This window comes from Alligator mississippiensis, chromosome 10 (genome assembly GCF_030867095.1).
Source record: "Alligator mississippiensis isolate rAllMis1 chromosome 10, rAllMis1, whole genome shotgun sequence".
Classification (NCBI taxonomy): domain Eukaryota; kingdom Metazoa; phylum Chordata; order Crocodylia; family Alligatoridae; genus Alligator; species Alligator mississippiensis.
The window spans coordinates 37490702-37510479 of record NC_081833.1 but is presented as its reverse complement, the minus strand read 5'-3'; the positions used below and the strand labels follow the sequence as shown (position 1 = coordinate 37510479).

At 51.0% G+C, this 19778-nt stretch overlaps 1 protein-coding gene and 1 long non-coding RNA gene across 2 annotated transcripts; one reads left to right on the top strand and one right to left on the bottom strand.

Annotated features, from left to right (window-relative positions):
* Positions 1–14251: 14251 nt before the first annotated feature.
* On the bottom strand, positions 14252–17120 carry CCL17 (C-C motif chemokine ligand 17). Its single transcript, XM_019497702.2, has 3 exons — positions 17039–17120; positions 15143–15260; positions 14252–14628 (listed from the first exon to the last, which is right to left on the bottom strand). Exons 1-3 carry the CDS (start codon positions 17094–17096, stop codon positions 14511–14513), a joined length of 294 nt encoding a protein of 97 aa, XP_019353247.2. The 5' UTR covers positions 17097–17120; the 3' UTR covers positions 14252–14510.
* LOC132243579 (uncharacterized) lies at positions 16393–18833 on the top strand. Its single transcript, XR_009455219.1, has 3 exons — positions 16393–16494; positions 16860–17175; positions 18527–18833. It is a non-coding gene; the product is annotated as an uncharacterized LOC132243579 (long non-coding RNA).
* The last annotated feature ends 945 nt before the right edge of the window (positions 18834–19778 follow it).

Below are 19778 nucleotides of genomic sequence, written 5' to 3'. Positions count from 1 at the left end.
CTTCTATCCCAGGGAAGATCTTAGAAAAGTTTATTAAAGAGGCCATCCTTAATGGACTGGCCGACGCCAACATCTTAAGGGATAGCCAGCACGGGTTTGTTGCGGGTAGGTTTTGCTTGACCAATCTCATTTCCTTCTATGACCAGGTGACCTATCACCTGGACAAGGGAGAAGAGATTGATGTCATATATCTTGACTTCAAAAAAGCCTTCAATCTGGAATCCCATGAACCTCTTGGTGAAACTGGCCAATTGTTACCTTGGGTCCTCCACGATCCACTGGCTGGAAAATTGGCTCCGTGGTCGGACCCAGAGGGTAGTAATTGATGGAAGTCACTCATCATGGTGTCCTGTGACCAGTGGGGTCCCCCAAGGCTCTGTCCTTAGACCCATACTGTTCAACATCTTCATTAATGATGTGGACACTGGAGTCAGAAGCGGACTGGCCAGGTTCGCCGATGACACCAAACTTTGGGGCAAAGCATCCACACCAGAAGACAGGCGGGTGATCCAGGCTGACCTGGACAGGCTCAGCAAGTGGGCGGACGAGAATCTGATGGTGTTCAACGCCAATAAATGCAAGGTTCTCCACCTTGGGAAGAAAAACCCGCAGCATCCTTATAGGCTCGGCAGTGGCTAGCACTATGGAAGAAAGAGACTTGGGGGTCATCATTGACCACAAGATGAACATGAGCCTGCAATGCGATGCTGCAGGTAGTAAGGTGACCAAAACGCTGGCTTGCATCCATAGATACTTCTCAAGCAAATCCCAGGACGTCATTCTCCCCTTGTACTCAGCCTTGTTGAGGCCGCAGCTGGAGTACTGCGTCCAGTTTTGGGCTCCACAATTCAAAAAGGATGTGGAGAAGCTTGAGAGAGTGCAGAGAAGAGCCACATGCATGATCAGAGGTCAGGGAGGCAGACCCTACGATGACAGGCTGAGAGCCCTGGGGCTCTTTAGCCTGGAAAAGCGCAGGCTCACGGGTGATCTGATGGCCACCTATAAGTTTATCAGGGGTGACCACCAGTATCTGGGGGAATGTTTGTTCACGAGAGTGCCCCAAGGGATGACAACTAGGTTGAACGGTCATAAACTACTACAAGACCATTTCAGGCTGGACGTAAGGAAGAATTTCTTTACTGTCCGAGCCCCCAGGGTCTGGAACAGCCTAGCGCCTACATTGAACACCTTCAAGATGAAACTGGATGCTTATCTTGCTGGGATCCTATGACCCCAGCTGACTTCCTGCCCTTTGGGCAGGGGGCTGGACTCGATGATCTTCCGAGGTCCCTTCCAGCCCTAATGTCTATGAAATCTATGTCTATGAAGTCGTGCCTCCTGATATCTAGCCTGAATCTGCTGTCAGTCAACTTATGGCCGTTATTCCTTGTTACTCCTGGTGGTGCTCAGGGGAACAGGGACTCTCTCATTGCCTGCTGGTCCCCCTTGGCTAGTTTATAGACAGCCACCAGATCCCCTCCCAGCCCTCTCTTGTGGAGGCTGAACAGGTTCAGGTCCCATAGTCTCTCCTCACAGGGCCTTCCCTGCTGCCCCCTGATCATGAGAGTGGCCCTCCTCTGGACCCTCTCGATGCTGGCCCCATCCCTCCTGAAGTGCGGTGCACAGAACTGGATGCAGTACTCCAACTGTGGCCTGACCAATGTCGCATAGAGGGAGAGGACCATCTCCTTGGACCTGCTCGTGGTGCATCTGTGGATGCATGACAAGGTGCAGTTAGCCTTCCTAACCACGTCCTCACATTGGCGGCCCATGTTCATCTTGGAATCAATAATGACTTCAAGACCCTTTTCTGCCTCTGTGCTGACAAGAAGGGAGTTCCCCAGCCTGTAGGTATGCTGCTGATTCTTCCTCCCCAGGTGCAATACCTTGCACTTGCCTGTCTTGAAACCCATCCTGTTCTCATCTGCCCACTTCTGTAACCTGTCCAGATCTAGTTCCAGCCTGTCCCTCTCCTCTAGCGTGCCCACTTCTCCCCACATCTTAGTGTCATCCGCAAATTTGAACAAGGTGCTTTTCACCCCCTCGTCCAAGTCACTGATGAAGATGTTGAACAGTGCGGGCCCAAGGACTGAGCCCTGGGGAACCCCACTGCCCACATCCCTCCAGGTTGAAAATGACCCATCCACCACCACTCTCTGGGTGCGGCCCTCTTGCCAATTTGCGACCCATCTGACTGTGTAGGCATCAACACCACAGTCATCGTAATTTTTTAATGAGAATGGGGTGAGAGAGAGTGTCGAAGGCCTTCCTAAAGTCCAGAAAGACTACATCCACAGTGACACGTGCATCCAAGGACTTTGTGACCTGGTCGTAGAAGGCCACCAGGTTGGTCTGACAGGACCTGCCTCTAATGAACCCATGTTGATTGCCCCAAACATAATCTCCACTGCCGGTCCCTTGCAGATATGCTCCTGGATAATTTTTTCAAAGAGCTTCTCTGGGACCAAGGTAAGACTAATGGGCCTATAGTTTCCTGGGTCCTCCTTCCTCCCTTTTTTGAAAATGGGGACCACATTGGCCCTATTCCAGTCCTCTGGCACCTCTCCAGAGCACCACGAGTGCTCATAAAGCTATGCCAGGGGTCCCGCAATGACCTCTGCCAATTCCCTCAGCACTCTGGGATGGAGATCATCAAGACCTTGTGATTTGAACACATCTAGTCCCTCCAGAATTTCCTTGACTAGGTCCTCACTGACCCTGGGCCTGGCTGCACCTCCCCTGGGTCCATCCGAGATCCTGGTGGGGGGGATGACCCAGCCCCTGCTCAGAAAAATAAAGGCAAGGAAATTTGTTAAAGAGGTTAGCTTTGTTGTCTGGTGCAACTGCCAGATTTCCAAGCGTGTCCTACAGAGGCCCCACATTACCCAGTACATACTTTTTATCCTCTATGTATTTAAAAAAGGACTTCTGGTTATCTGTAGGGGGGCTGTTAGGAAGGCTAAGGTGAACCTTAAGGAATGACCCCTCTTCTTGGACTCCCAACTCCCCTCCCCTCCGGGACCTCAGTGCCTCCCCGACTAGTCTCCTTACCTCATTGAAATCCACCCTCCTGAAGTCCAGGGCTGCTGCCTTGCTGCAGGCCTTTGACACCCTGCACTGGATGGTGAATTCCAGTAGGCAATGATCACTGTCACCCAGGTGGTCGAGCACCCACAGTCCCCTCACCAGGTCATCATCTGTGGCCAGGTCCAGGTCCAGGTCCAGGTCCAACAAGGCATTTCCCCTGGTGGGACTGTGCACCTCCTGGGTTAGAAGGAGGTCCTGTAACTCAGCTAGGAACCTACATGAGTGGTCAGACCTGGCTGACTGCTCTTCCCAGCAGAGGTCCGGATAGTTTAGGTCACCCATGATGACCACATCCCTTGACTTAACTGCCTCCGTGAGCTGACCTGAAAATTCCTTATTCCAGCTCTTCCCCCTGGTTGGGTGGTCTGTAGTAGACCCCCACCATTAAGTCCCTTTCCCCCCGACCCCGACCCAGAGCATTTCAGTCTGCCCCTCCTCTGACCCAGTGCTGTTTGCTGAGAATGTGTATTGCTCTTTGACGTAGAGCACCACACTCCCACCTTTCCTCCCCATTCTATCCTTTCTGTACAGCTTATAGCCCTTGATGTTTACTGCCCAGTTGGGCATTGGATCCCACCAAGTTTCAGTGAGCCCCCCTATGTCTGGGTTTGTGTTAGCTAGCAGGAAGGCAAGTTCCTCCTACTTGTTTCCTATACTACGAGCATTAGTGTAGAGGCATTTGAGGCCTCCTGAGGGTGTATGCACCGCCCCCTCTAATCCCAGGACTATCCGGACCACTGTCTCTTACCTAGGTACTTCTTGTGCTCATCGCCTGCCTTGGCCGGGCTGTTCTTGTGGGTGCCACTTGGTTCGGTGTTCCGTGGCTCCCTCCATCCTCATCCTCCCCTTCCCCTGTTTAGCCTAGTTTAAAGCCCACCGGAGGAGATCAGCCAACCTGAAAGAGAACACATGCTTACCTTGGTGGGAGAGGTGAAGCCCATCCCACCCAAGCATGTCTCTTGTTCTGAAGTATGGGTCATGGTCCAAAAAGCTGAAGCCCACCTCGAGACACCATTTCCAAAGCCACAAGTTGACCTCCCTGATTCAGGTCTCATGGTGTCATCCACATCTGCTCACTGAGAGAACAGATAAGAAGACCACCTGTGCCCCTGTCTCCTTCAGCTTGCCCCCAGAACTTGGTAGTGCTTTATCAGGTGATCTGGGCTGCTTCTGGCTGCATCATTAGTGCCCACATGGATTAGGAACATGGAGTAGTAATCAGTGGGCCGGATAATGGCTGGGATCATCTCCGTCACATCCTGAATCCGTGCTGCAGGCAGACAGGAGATCTCACATGTCATGGGATCCTGATGACAGATAGGACCCTCTGTTCTTCTCAGGGTGGAGTCACCTATGACGAGTTTCTGATCATTTAAACCGGTTTATGTGTAAAGTCTGTCCCTAGCCTTTGAGTCCTGTGTTCCTAACAATGTGGACATTTATAGAGATACTCAACCTACTATTAAACAATCTAGCTCAGTACTGTAAGCAGTGTAATTCCATGTTCACAAAACTCTGCCTTGGGTAATTAGCTTGATTAGGCTTACCTTGAGTATCTCTATTCATCATCCTGTGTGGGCATACTGTAATTTGAGCAGAAGTGATAAGAAAGTTTTGAAAGATTCTATAATGTGCCATGAGTAGGATGAACATCAGATGGCCGGGTAGATTTGCACATTTAGGCCATGCGTAGACAAAACAAGAGGCATGTGTGCATGACACTTTAAAGTGGGCTAAATGCTCTCACTGGGATTGTGGAGAGGCAGCAGCAGGATGCCAGACTACCAGGCGTAGACCCTGAGATGGTGCAGAGGCACTTGGAGGAACTGGATGCATTTAAGTCGGCAGGCCCGGATGAGCTCCATCCGAGGGTACTGGCTGACGTCATTGTGCAGCCACTGGCAGGAATATTTGAACACTCGTGGCGCATGGGCCAGGTCCCGGAGGACTAGAAAAGGGCCAATGTGGTCCCCATTTTCAAGAAGGGGAGGAAGGAGGACCCAGGCAACTATAGGCCAGTCAGTCTCACCTACATCCTAGGCAAAGTCTTTGAAAAAATTATCAAGGCTCACATTTGCGAGAGCCCGGCAGGACAAATTATGCTAAGGGGAAACCAGCATGGGTTCATAGCAGGTAGATCATGCCTGACTAATCTAGTCTCTTTTTATGACCAGGTTACAAAACACCTGGATGCAGGAGTAGGGGTTGACGTCGTTTACTTAGACTTCAGGAAGGCCTTCGATACGGTATCCCACCCCATACTGGTGAACAAGTTAAGAGGCTGTGACTTGGATGACTACACAGTCTGGTGGGTGGCGAATTGACTAGAGGGTCATACCCAGAGAGTCGTAGTGGATGGGTCGATATCGACCTGGATGGGTGTGGGCAGTGGGGTCCTGCAGGGCTCGGTCCTTGGACCAATACTCTTCAATGTCTTCATCAGCGACTTGGACGAGGGAGTGAAGTGTACTCTGTCCAAGTTTGTGGATGACACAAAACTGTGGGGAGAAGTGGACACGCCGGAGGGCAGGGAACAGCTACAAGCAGACCTGGACAGGTCGGACATATGGGCAGAAAACAACAGAATGCAATGCAACAAGGATTGTTGAAGAGTCCTAGTGGACTCCAAGATGAACATGAGTCGTCAGTGTGACGAAGTCATCAGAAAAGCTAATGGCACTTTATCGTGCATCAGCAGATGCATGATGAACAGAACCAAGGAGGTGATACTTCCCCTCTATCGGGCGCTGGTCAGACCGCAGTTGGAGTACTGCGTGCAATTTTGGGCACCGCATTTCAAGAGGGATGTGGATAGCCTGGAGAGGGTCCAGAGAAGGGCCACTCGTATGGTTAAGGGCTTGCAAGCCAAGCCCTATGAGGAGAGACTAGGGCACCTAGACCTCTTCAGCCTCCACAAGAGAAGGTTGAGAGGCAACCTTGTGGCTGCCTATAAGTTCATCATGGGGGCACAGAAGGGAATTGGTGAGCCTTTACTCACCAAGATGCCCCTGGGGGTTACAAGAAAAAATGACTATAAGCTAGCAGAGAGCAGATTTAGACTAGACATTAGGAAGAACTTCTTCACAGTTAGAGTGGCCAAGGTCTGGAATGGGCTCCCAAGGGAGGTGGTGCTCTCCTCCACCCTGGGGGTCTTCAAGAGGAGGTTAGATAGGCATCTAGCTGGGGTCATCCAAACCCAGCATTCTTTCCTGCCTATGCAGGGGGTCGGACTCAATGATCTATTGAGGTCCCTTCTGACCCTAACATCTATGAATCTATGAATCTATGAATCTATGAAATGGAAGTGTAGGGCCACGGCTCAACAACTCAGAACAGCCAGTTCCTGGCACTCTAGAGGAAATTGAACTCCTGAATGACTACTATGATGGGCTAGCTGGCAGTGACTTAGCCCAGGGGTTTTGAAAGGGTAAAAGATTGAGGGACTTGGGATTCCCTTTCCTTACCAATCAGGCCCCAGAGACTTGCCCTCCATGTCCCCTGACTGGCCCCTTGGGTCACCTGGAGGGGGATAAAAGGGGCAGTGCGGCTGAGTCAGGAGAGACCAGCAAGGGACCACAAGGAAAGAGCTTCAAAGAGCTGACAAGAGCTGGGCCAGCAGGGCGGGAGCAGTTGTACCAGAAGCACCTGAAGGAGTGGGACCTGCAGGCAGCAGCTGGACCCTCAGCAGCGCAGCATGTGGCCAGCAGGAGAGGCTCCCCGCTGGGCTCCAGGATCCCCTGTGAGAGGCTGTGGCCAGCAGGAGAGGTTCCTGTCACAGGGCACCTTGGTGCTCTGCTCCTAGAGAGTGGAAACTGCCAGGGAGAGAGCCCTGGCAGGACATAACGAGCACAGCTGCGGGTTGCCCAGGGCAACCAGGAAGTCAGCTGACCGGAGGGGGCAGGGCCTGGCCCTTATAAAGCCCAGGGCTGAGGCCAGGCTGGCAGTTCTCTGCCAGTGGCCAGAGAGGAAGGAGCTCCTGGAGTAGGGATGCAAGAAGCAGTGAGAACCGCAGGTACTGCTTAAACCAGATAACAGAAGGCAGCTCTAAGATGTCGGAGCAATGTGGTTATAGCCAGGCGGCTTATAGTTATGTTGTAGCCTAGGGGCTTGTGGTTTTGTTTTGTTGTGTATTACACTGGTGGCTAGGGTGAGGCTATTAGGGGTTGGAGGAGGCCTTGTAGGGACCCACAAGGGTGTGGGGCCCTAGTGCCAGTGAGGGCGCAGTATTCTCAGGGGGAAACCCAGCGGTGTGGGAACCCTGGCGCCAGGGAAGGCTCAACGTACTCATAAAGGGACCCACAGTGGTGTGGGGACCCCGGCGCCAGTGAGGGCGCAGTATTATTAGGGAGCCCAGCATGGGCACAGCAAGCCCCAGCGAGGGGGCAGTATTATTAGGAAGCCCAGCGTGGACACAGCAAGCTCCAGGGAAAGGGAACTACTTAGCAGCCCAGTGCGGGTGCGGTGAGCCTCAGAAGAAGGGCTTAGCGCTGCAGTAAACCCCAGAGAAGGGTGAAGTGGTGCGGTGAACCCCGGCGAGAGGGGGTAGTGGTGCAGTGAGCCCTGGGAGAAGGGGGTAGCAGTGCGGTGGGCCCAAGAGTCAGGGGGCGTAGCCGAGAAGTCCCCAGAGGGGGTGCAGAGAGCCCCAGACAAGGGGCGGTATTTTAGAAGCCCGAGTGTGGGCGCAGAGAGAGCCCCAGAAAGGGGGCGTTATCGAGAAGCCCCAGCACGGGTGTAGTAGGCCCCAGAGAGGGGCGACACTACAGGGAAGGCCCCAGAGAGGGGCGACACTACAGGGAAGGCCCCAAGGACAGACCAACGTCTACCCCATCTGCAAGGCTTGGGGCGTGGTATCAGGGGAGGTTGGAACTACGCGTAGCCCATAAGGCTAGGGTGCCTAGAACGCACCCAGTGTACAGGGAGACCCCCGGTGGGTCCGGGAGAACACAGGGACGGAGATCCCAGCTAACCGTGCCTAGGAGACTTAAGTTGGGAGGCTGCCTTACCTCAAGATCAAAGACGTGGCAGGAAAGAATAGAGGGGTCTTGGGCCGAATAGGCACAGAGAGGGGGCCTTGAGGAGATCACGGCCCTCCTGCAGGACCTTGCCGTGACAGTCCCCTAGCACCAGCAAGGATCTGAGCAGCAACCCGAGAGGCTCCTAGCTCTGCTTCCAGCTCCTCCAATAAGAGGCCAGGCAGCTGGATATGAGGCCAGGGCTCCGGGAGGGTCAAGACCCCTAGCGGCCTGGCATAGTACTAGCACTGGTGGCTTTGTGGTAGTGTTTCTTTCTACCATGTGGGAGGTCTGAGTTTAAGTCTCACCTGGGGTGACTTAGGCTCAGTGAAGTAACAGGGAGAAATTCTTGTTGCAGTGGAAAGGGGTCATTGTGCTTTCTGCCCCTCCAGGTACGCAGGCCCTATTTTCCTTGTTATTTGACATTTTGTATTTTGTGCCTTTTATATTTCACCAACCAGTATTGTTTGTTCTGCTGTTTGTGTTTTTATATTTTGTTACCCTGTCTTTTGTCAACTGGATGAATATGTCTGTGATTGTAAGTGTCTAACCTTTGTTGAATCCTGCCCCCTTGGGGTGTTGTAGTGTCCACTATACCCCCTGGTTTATACTGGTTATTTTCCCAGTACTGTTCTCCCATTAAAAGTTATATGGTTAAGTCCCCATTGGTGGTCTGGCTCTGCTCTATAGGGGGAGGAGAGTCCCTACACCTCCCACAGCGCTTGTGCATCTGCTTTGATCCCTTCAATTGGAGAAGGGGTACCTCTTGGAGTACTGCCTGGGTTACACTACTTTGCTTCAGTATTTCACCAGGCCAAGGGGAAAATCATGCCAGATAGGGTACAGAATGAGCAGCGTAGACATTACCTCCTTCTTACTATTGCCGTAGAACTGGTGTGTGATCAATTTTAAAAGATGAAACGTATGTAAGTCAGCAGGTCCAGATGAACTTCATCTGAGAGTGCTGAAGGAGCTGGCCAAAGTCATTGTGGAACCCCTGGCAAAACTCTACCAAAACTCATGGCGCTCCGGAGAGGTCCCTGGGGACTGGAAGAGGGCCAAAGTTGTCTAACTTCTATCCCAGGGAAAATCTTGGAAAAATTCATTGAGGAGTCTGTGCAATAGCCTTCCAGAAGGTGGGATTCTGAATGACAGCCAGTATGGCTTCATCACAGTCAGGTCTTCACTTATCAACCTCATCTCCTTTTACAGTCAGGTTACTCGCAACCTGGATAAGGGAGAGGAAGTTGACATTGTATACCTTGACTTCCAAAAAGCCTTTGATCTGGTATCTCATGATAAGCCCACAATCCTCCAATTTTCTTGTGAGAACAACTAGAAGACAGGTGGGTAGGAAGCTGGCTATGGGGTAGGACCCAGAGAGTTCTAATGAATGGATATGTGTCATCCTGGCAAGAAGTGGCCAGTGGTGTCCCTCAGGGGTCAGTGCTTGGTCCAATGCTTTTCAAAATCTTTATCAATGACTTGAATGTGAGGGTGAAGAGCTCACTGGCCAAGTTTGCAGGCGACACCAAGTTATGGGGAAGACTGGTTACGCTTGAAGATAGACTACAGATACAGGCAGACCTAGACAAGCTAGCAAGTTGAGCAGATTGGAACCAAATGAAGTTCGACATCATGAAATGTAAAGTGCTCCAGAGCAGGTACATACCAGCCTCCTAGACCTGGGGTGGCCAATCCACAGGATATGTGGCACAGGTGATGTGGGCAATCTGCTTGTGTGGCATGCAGGAGATTGGGGAGGGAGCAGAAAGTAGAGCAGCAGGTAGGGAAGGGGAAAGGTGATCAGAGAGGCATTTAGGGAGAGTGCAGGGCCTACCTTGTGGCACACTTGGCAGGGTGCAGTTGCAAACATCCTTCACAACTCTACCCTGCCAACCCTGGTGGGGAGCAGGCACTCTGCACCATAAATGCCAGACTTCCAGCTGGGCGCAGTAGCAGTCCTGCCCTTCCCCATCAGGAGCCCCACCTACCCTCACCTCCCCTGACTCATGTGGCCCTACAGTAGCCAGGTGGACCCCCCACCAGGCACACTTCAACAGATGCCTGGGCCAGACGCATGAGCTAGTGGAGTGTGCCTTCAGCCACCTGAAGGGATGCTGGCATACCCTCACCATCTGCCTCAAGGTTGCCAAAGCCAACATCCCCCAAGTCATCGTCACAGCCTGTGTGCTGCACAATATCTGTGAGGCCCAGAGGGAGGTCTTTCATGAGGCTTGGGTGAAGGAGGTGCAACGGGCACAGGATGGCTGGCACTGAGAGGGCAGTGACAGCAATGGCCCCCATCACCAAGACCCCTGGCAAGCTGCTTACCTGCCAGTGGGGGCCCAGGCATCAGGTGCAAGAGGCATTAGCTAACAACCTCCTCCTGTACTCCATGCTGAAGGCCACCTGGACAGCCTCCCCGGGACCCCAGACCCACCCCCCTCCACCTCCAGCACCATGCTCATTGCAGACACCATGCTCGTTGCAGAAAGTTCAGAAAAGCACTTTATTCCCCTCCACAAAAACAGGACCCCCCCATCTCACCCCTCCCCCCTAACAGAGCCCTACCCTCCACCCTCCCCAACAATAGACCCTGTCCCTCCTCTCCCTCCCCACAGAGCTTCTCTTCTACCCACCCAACCTACCACCAATAAAGCACCCTCTTTTCTATGCAGACCTTTGTGCAGTGCTGTGTGTGCCCTCCTGGGGCACAGGGCAGTAGAGCTGAGGTGACTAGCGAAGGAGCCCAGAGACAGGCACCCAGCACCCTGGCCTCTGTCCACACCCCCACGGATGCACATGCTACAGCAAGGCTGGCGGGGGCTGACCCAGAGGCGACAGCAACCACCGCTCTGCCAGCACAGCCAACTCCCCCTCCTGCAGCCAGAGGGCCAGGCCAGTAGGGCCCGCACATGGTGTGGGCCCTACTGCAGACAGCTCCTGCTCTGGGGCCACATGGAGCTGGGGTAAGAGGTAGGGCTGGACTCGGGCAGGGAGGCTGGGTGGTGAGGGACCAGGGGTGGGTGCCAGGGCAGGGGTTCCTGGCATGTGGAGATGCCATTGCACCTCAGCCCAGGCCCAATGAGAGGCTTGTGGCTGGGCAGGAGGTGGCAGCCAGGGGCAGGTGGGGCTGCAGCCGGGGGCTGAACAGCAAGTGGCACAAAAATGACCACCAGGGACAGCGTGGTGCCCAGCATCCAGTAGTCCTCATCTGTGGCCTCCACTGGCCTAGCCACCATGGCAGCCTGCTCCTCCTGGGCCTCCAGGTGCCTCTCCTCGAGGGCCAGGAGCCTGTTCCAGAACTCCTGATCTACCCAGTCCCTCTGTCAGGCCCTCTTCTTGCACATGAGCCTCTCTTCCTCACATGTGTCCCTCCTACTTGCACATGACATTTTCTGCACACCAGGTCCATGAGTCTGCTGGCCACTCTTTGGCCACCATGACCTGCTGGCCCAGCAGTCAGGTGCAGGCCTGGATCCTCCATTGCTGATGACCCTAAAGGCACATCCTGGCTGGCAGCTGGTGCCTCTTCCCCATATGCATCTACACGACCTATAAAGAGGCTGTTTGTGGTATTTTGCAATATTTCTGAGATAACATACTCTTTACCAAGGGCTGTGCTCTGCCTGGCCTCATATCAGGCGGTCTTATATGCACGAGTGCCCATGGACTGCCTGACAGACCCTGGCACAGGTGCCTACCAGCCAAGCTCCCCACCCCCACTCACTCCACAGGGGCAGGTGGGCTACTGGGTACTGGCCGCAGGCAGCCTGCCTTCCCTGCCCCCTTCACAAGCTGGAACAGGCCTGGCTTTTGGCAGCACCTGCTGCCACAGCTCCAGACCCACTCTCCCCGCTTCTCCTTCTGCAGTCCAAGCAGTCTCCTGTGCTGCCACCAAGCCCATTGGTGCCTGGGCTCAGGGGGCTCAGGGCTCCCCCCCAGACTGGAACACAGAGCTCTTGGTGCCCCTCCTCAGGGAGCCTCTCCAAGGACCCCCCTCCCCATGCCAGCCCTGCACCCCAAGCATGCCCCTGCTGAGATTGTCCTTGGCACCCTGTGAGGAGCTGTTTGCATGGACTGAGGGGTGACCATTCCACTATGCCCTGTTGCTGCTGCTCATGATGGTGCCCCATGTGCACCTGAGACCCTGATGTGGGATCCTGAGCTTCAGCAGTGTGGGGGGAAGCCTATACTGCCCCACAACCTCTGCCTCCACCTAGAGGGCTACCTGCAGCTGCGTTATATGTCTTTGCCCCTCGCGGCAGATGCTGCTGGCATCAACACATTCCTCCACATGTGAGACCCCCATGCCTGCCTAGCTGAGGGGGCACAAGCTGCTCAATAAAGTTTTGCACTGTCTCCTGCCTCCCTGCATGCTGCAGGAGGCAGGGGGAAACCCAGGGCCAGGGGCAGTGTGGCTTGGTAGGGTAGTGGCAGGGAGGGCCCTCCCCCCAGGGCAGGACTTACTGAATGGGTGTGGCAAGCTTGCCCAGTGGCCCAAGTCCATCCCCACTGGTAGCAAGAATGTGTCCACCAGTGTCCTGAAGCACAGGGGTATGATAGCTAGCTGCCCGGGTAGAAGCCTTCTCCAGGGAAGAGCTAAAGCTGCTGGGCTGACAATGCCATGGCCAACCTGGATTCCTGGGCAGGGCTCTGCACCCAGAGCTGGTGGGGCAGATGCTGGCCTGGGATCCTGGAGCTGCTGGATGAAGCTGGGGGTGGGGAGCATGGCAGGACAGGCTCCTGGCATCCTGAGGGACCCTCCCCCACTGATGCCTCCTCACAGGTGCCAGGCTTCAGCAGAGGTTCAGGCAGGCTGCCCATTCTGGAGTAGACAACATGGCTTCAGCAAAGGTCCTGGTGCCCAGGGATGTACATGAACTTATGGGGCACCCCTGACTGACAGTTGTGGTTGGTGATAGTGACCCACTGTGCCCACAAGGCCTTGACCTTTGTGTGGTACTGGTATGCTGAGCAGTTGTGCCTGTACTACCACATAAAGTCTGACAGGCCCTCATACACATGGGCATTGGAGCGCCCACTCCAGGCAAAGTGGCTGAGGACCTCAGCCTCGCCCACGGTGCCATGAGGTCCCTGGCCTCCTCCTGGGACCAGTTGCAGCCCCCAGAGAAAATATGTGCCATTTGGGATGACCCCATAATGGCTCCCTTGATGGCTCGCTGGGCTTCTACATGGGCTGGCAGGCCTGGGCAGGTGCCTTCAGCACCAGGAGCAGAGGCATGGTGCGGGACAGGCAGGTGTACAGTGCTGTGGGGTGCTGCAGGTGGCACAGGATGCTGCTGGGCCTGGCAGCGGCCTGCACAACACAATGGCATGGGATAAGCAACCATGTGGCAACATGGTGCCAAGGACCAGCAGCAGGGTCTGGGCAAGTTGCTGTGACTGACCTGGGGCCTTTGCTGTGCAGCACAGTAGCCAGAAGCTGGCTGCAGGTGGCCCTGGACCCCAGCATCCCTGCAGGCTTTTAAGGGTCATGGGCTGGGGAAGGCAAAGAGCCATCCCAGCCCTGGGGCTGGAGAAACTTCCAGCTCCCTAGCCCAAGGGTCACCCTCTGGTGGTGGGGCAGCATCTACACAGCATTACTATGCAGTAAGTACTCAGGAGTTAATTTGCTACTTGTATTTGCATGTAGCAAATTAACTCCCAAGCAGAGCAGTTTACTGCACAGTAAGTGTCTGCAAGTGTAGACAGTGGTGCTTATGGTGAAGTAATTTGCTGTACTGTACAATAAAGCATCTCGTGTAGACATGCCCACTATCACCCTCTGTGGGTGAAGGCAGAGTCAAAATGCAGGAACCTGCAGTTTGTTACATATCCTATTATCAATTGCCACCTTGCCTGGTGAGACACCTGTTCAGAGCTGGGCATATACATCTGCCAACAGGTATTGCCAGTATTGTGGTTCATTACCTAGCCCACAGTCTGCATTTTCTTGCACCAGTATTAATTGTGTTTAACAGCATGCAATGCACATGAGCACTGATTGCCACAGCTGGCACTGGGAGATGAACAGAACGTCCAGCACTGTTCTCCAATTCCTGGTGTGGTAATACTCTCACAATCTGTACATCAGGGACCAGCTAATGCCAACTGAGGAGGCTAATCAATACTCATAACACTTGTGGTATAGAAATAAAGCTTTAATAAACATTCCTGTTACAGCTTGTGCATTCTAGCAATGATATTTACATTGTGAAAACCCACATGTCAGTGTATCTTTGATTTTGCACAGAGGTATCCCCCTCTGCCTCCTTCTGAGCCGTCTATTGGGTCTGAAACTATATCATTCCAATAAATTATAGCCAATGTAGAATAATGTTTATACAGATATTTTCCATCAACAGGAAAAAAAACAGATTTGGGATAGTTGCAATGTAGAGAGGTTTATGCATGTTCTTTGTGGTTAATTTTCTGAGATCTTTTCTCCAAATTCTTCACTGCTTTCTTCACCCAGTTCTTGGAAGGGTCAGCACAGATCTTGCGGCCAGCAACAGTTTCAAAACTGCCCGAGGGGAAAACAAGAGAGCATAGTGAAATAAGACAATTCTGGTTTTATCTTTTAGCCCCAGTAGTCCCTTTCCTTGCATCACTTCCCCCACCCTTTCCTGACTTGCTTTACTTAGCCTGTCTAAAATACCTCATAATCTACCCTATATGCATGTGTAGCACCCAGCACACTGCAGCCTTTAGGCACAATTCTAATACAAATTAAGTGTCGTTGCTGTCTACTGTAGACAGTGCATCCATTTCTTAATGGATTCTTGCTGGACTCATTGTTTCAGGAATGTCCAGCCGAAGGGGCTTACCAGTCAACTTCCTCACAGTGTAGGAAATTATACACAACTACTCCCTTTATACAGAACCTCCCACGTACATGATTTTAGAATGACCCTGTGCTTCATCAGACAGATGTATTTGTCACAGATGTGATGGCTGAAAACTGTTCTGGCTTTCCTCTGTGGTATGCTTAACAGGATGGTCAGAGATCAGTGATCGAGGGAGTGGTCTGTACTTACACAACAGCCAGTACAGGACAGCCTTCAGATATTCTGTAAAAATCCACCAGTTTGGATAGTTGAATAACTCCAGTGAAAAGCTCAAAGCAGCATTCCTTAGGCATATAAGCAGGTGCAGCTGTTAAAGAGAAGGGAAGAGTGCAAGCACAGGTTAATACTAGTAAATTCCAATATTATGCCAATGTTGGGATCTCTGAATGACACTAGCATTTACTCATCTCACAAAGCATAAAAATCTGAATGCCTAGCAGTCATTCAACTGCCATAGGAATGGGACTTCTAAAGCTAACACACAGATACTATGGGGAACCAAGCTGTATTAAGAAAGACCAAAACAATTGTAGGTCCCTTAAACTGAATGGAGAGGAGAAGCTAAAAATGGATGATGCAAAGAAGGCTGAAATGCTTAATGTCTCTTTTTACTTCAGTCTTCACAGATAAAATCATCTATCATATGGCAAGCACAGTTAGCATAAAGGAGATGCAAGGGATACTCAGCCTGGAGAAGGGAATAAACAAAGAGATTATGGTATTTAGATAAGATAAATGTGTTTAAGTCAGCACGACCTGATACTCTACATTCTAAAGTATTCAAGGAAGCAGCTAAAGTGTTTGCAGAGCTATTGGCTGTTATCTGTGAGAGTGTTTGGAGATCAGGTCAAGCCAGATCCCAGAAGGCGGCAAATAGAATGCCCATCTTTCACAAAAGAAAGGAAAGGAAAGTATCCAGGGAATTTCAGAACCTTGGTCTAATGGCAATACCTGAAAAAAATACCAAGCCATGTCTTCAAACAAGTGAGTTGCAAGCACCTACAGCATAACAAGGTGATCAGGGCCAGCCAACATGGTTTAGTTAAGAGGAAGTCATACCAAACCAGCATAATTTTCTTCTCTGATTAGGTGACAGGCCTTGTAGACAAGGAGAAGTATCACTAATGCTGAAGAGAGTGAAAGAATCCTCTCCTGTACCTTCAATTTGACATACCTGTTAAATCATCCCACTCTGCTTTTAAGCATTGGAGCAGGTTGCTTAAAGAGGTTGTGGTATCTCTGACACTGAAAGCTTTTAAGAGTGGATTACACAGCTGTTTTTCTGGGATGTTTTAGGCTGGGATGTTTATGCCTTGCAAAGGGTGTTGGACTAGATAGGCAAACCATTGAGGTCCCATTCAGTCCTGTTTTTCCTACAATTCTAACTTCAAGAATCTCTGTCCATTTTACTGTACAGAAGACTGATGCCAAATGAGTAATTGAAACTGGAGGCCAAAGCTCCCTATTGGGTATACCTGTGAGCACCTGGCCCTTCCTTTTTATCACTGAGAGATGCACTGTGCCTACAAAGATCTTCACAGGTATGTCAGGGTTAGAGCTCAGAGACCACAAGTTTCAAAAGTCAGTAGTGATTTTAAGTGTTTTATCTTAAGACAGTGATCATCACTCCTCTGCTGAACATTATGTCCCTTTAAAGTATCTCCTGTTCTCCCTCCAAAATTTGAGCGGCCCAAATTCACTCATGACTTGTAATAATTTTGGCTAAATTGTTTGTCTCCCAAAAACTCCAGCCTGCTACCTTATGAGCTACATGGATCCATTTTTCATCAAAAACTCATTAATAAAAGAGAAAGGACCCATAGCCATATTCAGCTCAGCCAGTTCCTTTTTAATCCAGGTCTGAATTATGTCTACACTATTTTTCTCTATTATATTTTTTTTTCAGAAATGTGTTGCTTGGTTTCCAGAACAATCCCAAATACCTCTGCTGGAATCCACCAACCTGCTAGTTCCAGAACCTCCGCTGGTATAAAACAGGAGGGTCTTATTTACTTTTATGGAACCACAGCTGTTTACACTTCTTGCACAGCTGACCTTCATGTTTGAACCAAAGTTTCCACTTACCTTTACAACACTGACAGGAAACCACCAGGACTAGGATGACCAGGAGAGCTGTCCTCATGGTGACTTTGAAGAGGGTTTTCTTCTGGAGTTGAGTTGTTTCTGTCTTCTCCTGGGAGCTGCAAAGTGATACGCTGGAGGTGAGGCTCTGATATTTATACTGTCCAAGCTGCCCACGCAAGTTGCCTTTCTGAGAACTTCGAGAGAAAAACTTACCCAGAAAGTGTGGGGAGCTTTCCATGAAATTTGTGTTTAACCTGGTAAGGAAGTGAAGCTCAGGGTCAGCACGTGGCAGCAGGAACTGACACTTCCGCATTCTTTGTAAGTAGTGAAAAGTCTGAAGCATCCTGGGGTCATCAGTGAGTGAGGGTTGCAAATATCTCATTAGAGGAACTGAAATTTTCTCTTCTCAGGGCTAGGAGTTTCAATGAAGCGGGACAGCACAATATAAAATGGCTTTGCTTTCCACCGTACAAAATGGCTTTGCCTATACAAGGCCTTACTACATCTTAAACTTTAATTAGGCTCTTAGCAACAACATATAGCTTAATATCTAAACAAATACAGGAAAACACTTGGTCTAATCTTCATAGAGCCTTCAGCAAGAACCTTTATCACACAGACATACTTTTCAGCTGTCACACCCCACACTATCTATTGTGTTGACCAGAGGGGCTACTTTGTATTGCTTCTTGGAGCACTGGTGATGTCCATAGGATAAAAATCACTCAGTTAACAAGATTCACGGAAGAATCAGTGTGTCGCACCAACAAAGATGTGTCGACACTTCAGCTAGCTTGGTGCAGAGATGCAGATGGTGGGGGTAGAAACCAGGTCTCCCTGCCAACCAGAGGCAGTGTTCTTCTCCTCCTCCTACCAAAAAATATATAAGCAGAGGTCAGTGATTGCCAATCAACCTCAACCTGGGCCAGTTGCTTTGATTTTGTTCAAGCCATTGGTCTCTAAGAGCATTTTTACAGATGCTCAAGGTGGGGTATGCGGGGGGACTCCAAGAGCCACTCTAATTAAAGTGCCTACCACATCTTACGTATCAACCTCACTGCACTTCAAAATGGTGGGGGGAGGGCACTTTAACTAAAGCTTGTTTGATGACCTTTAGTTAAAGCACCCCCGCCACCATTTTGAAGGCAGACCAAAGGCTGGCTGGAGCCCATTAATTAGCACGTTGCAGCAGACTTGAATCAAGTCTGCTCTGACAGGCTGTAATTACAGTGCATCAGGGCAGCCTTCTGGCACTTGTAAAGGAACCCTAAGGGTCAAAACAGGTGTTTTCTTTGTGTTTCCATAAAAAATTTTCTGGGGGAATAAAGACCAAGCAAGTAGATGCCTATACTCCTTATCACACCATAAATGCTTAAAATTTATAGTGGAAACATAGGTGAGATCAATTTGTGATGCTTCCCTGGGAGTGATAGCAAGATGATCCCCCATCAGGTTCCTAAATGTTTTTCTTGTGTGATTTTTCTACAGCCAATGAGCTATCACACTTGGACTTCTGCTTCTAGCAAAGACACCCATGCTGGACAGATCACAAAGCTGAAGCTATACATGAAGTAGTCTCCTTCTCATCCAGATCTGGGGATTGAGCCTGAGGCTGACAATCCACTATGTGAAAATATCCTTGTCACAAAAATAAAGGAAAGATCTCACCAGGCTCAGTCTCAGATCCTTGTGTCAGAGGGTAGTGCCCCAGTGAACCATATGACAGGTACTAGCTACACTAGTGTCTCAAAAATTCCACTGCCCCAGACTTGTTTTACCCAACCCAGAGATGGTAAAACTTACAGTTCATGGGTCTAGTTCTGTGAGAGGTCAGTCTTTGTAAGGAGAGCAGAAATCCCCCTATGAGCTGTTTGAATGGTTTATGGGTACACCTGCTGGAACGTGGAGACTGCACTGATTGCTGCAATCTCTTTGGAATGCCTCTTCCTGCCTAAGGCCTAATCACCCTTTGGCATTACTCAGCTCTCCCTTTTCCTTGTGCTGCTACTGGATAGGTGCTGTGTGACTAGATGACATGGTGTTAGGTTGTGAGGAACAGGAAGAGCTGTGTGTCAGTTGCACAGTTAGTAACTAGGTCTAGTTTAGTCTAGGTCAGTGGTAATAAACCTTTTTAGCCCATTGGAGATAAATGACATGGGGCTGGTTTATGGGCTGGATCCAGCACAGGGACATCTCAGTGGATCCATGCATAGAAAACCCTACTTGCCAGCCCAGTCCTTCATGCTGGATCTGTCCATGGCCCAGTCCTGCACACCAGGCCTAGGTCCCACACACTAGTGTGAGCTGATGTACCCACTACCATCAGCTGATGTGCCCACTACCATCTGGGTGAGGACTTCAAGGAATGACATAAACCATGTTAGAGCCCTTCCTTGGACCCTTCCCCCTCTATCAGGCCATCCTGTGATATAACACACTAAGTTCAATATAGAGGTCCAAAAGTGAGAGCTAAAACCTGCCCCACCCAGTGCCAGCAAGGAGGCCATCAATCAGCCCAGCATGGGGGGCTTGTTTGATTTTAGGGCAGCAGATGTGAGATGATTTAGGGAAATAATCAAAACAGATCGAGCCAGACTTTGCCAGTCATGAAGCTGTAAAATCCCATGAATTTTCATGGATCTATACCACTTTACACCAACTGAGGATTGACCCATGGGCCCTGAAAAACAGGCCCCACCCTCCTGCCGCACTTACCCTTCCCCACACCTGTAGCATTCCC

Bases quoted from the DNA above. Each gene is read 5' to 3' on its own strand.
- CCL17 (XM_019497702.2), bottom strand. From the start codon at position 17,096: ATGAGGACAGCTCTCCTGGTCATCCTAGTCCTGGTGGTTTCCTGTCAG. The intron at 15,261-17,038 runs GTAAGTGGAAAC...TCTCTTTAACAG, and splicing joins TTCCTGTCAGTGTTGTAAAG to CTGCACCTGCTTATATGCCT. The intron at 14,629-15,142 runs GTAAGTACAGAC...CCCCTCGGGCAG, and splicing joins TGTCCTGTACTGGCTGTTGT to TTTTGAAACTGTTGCTGGCC.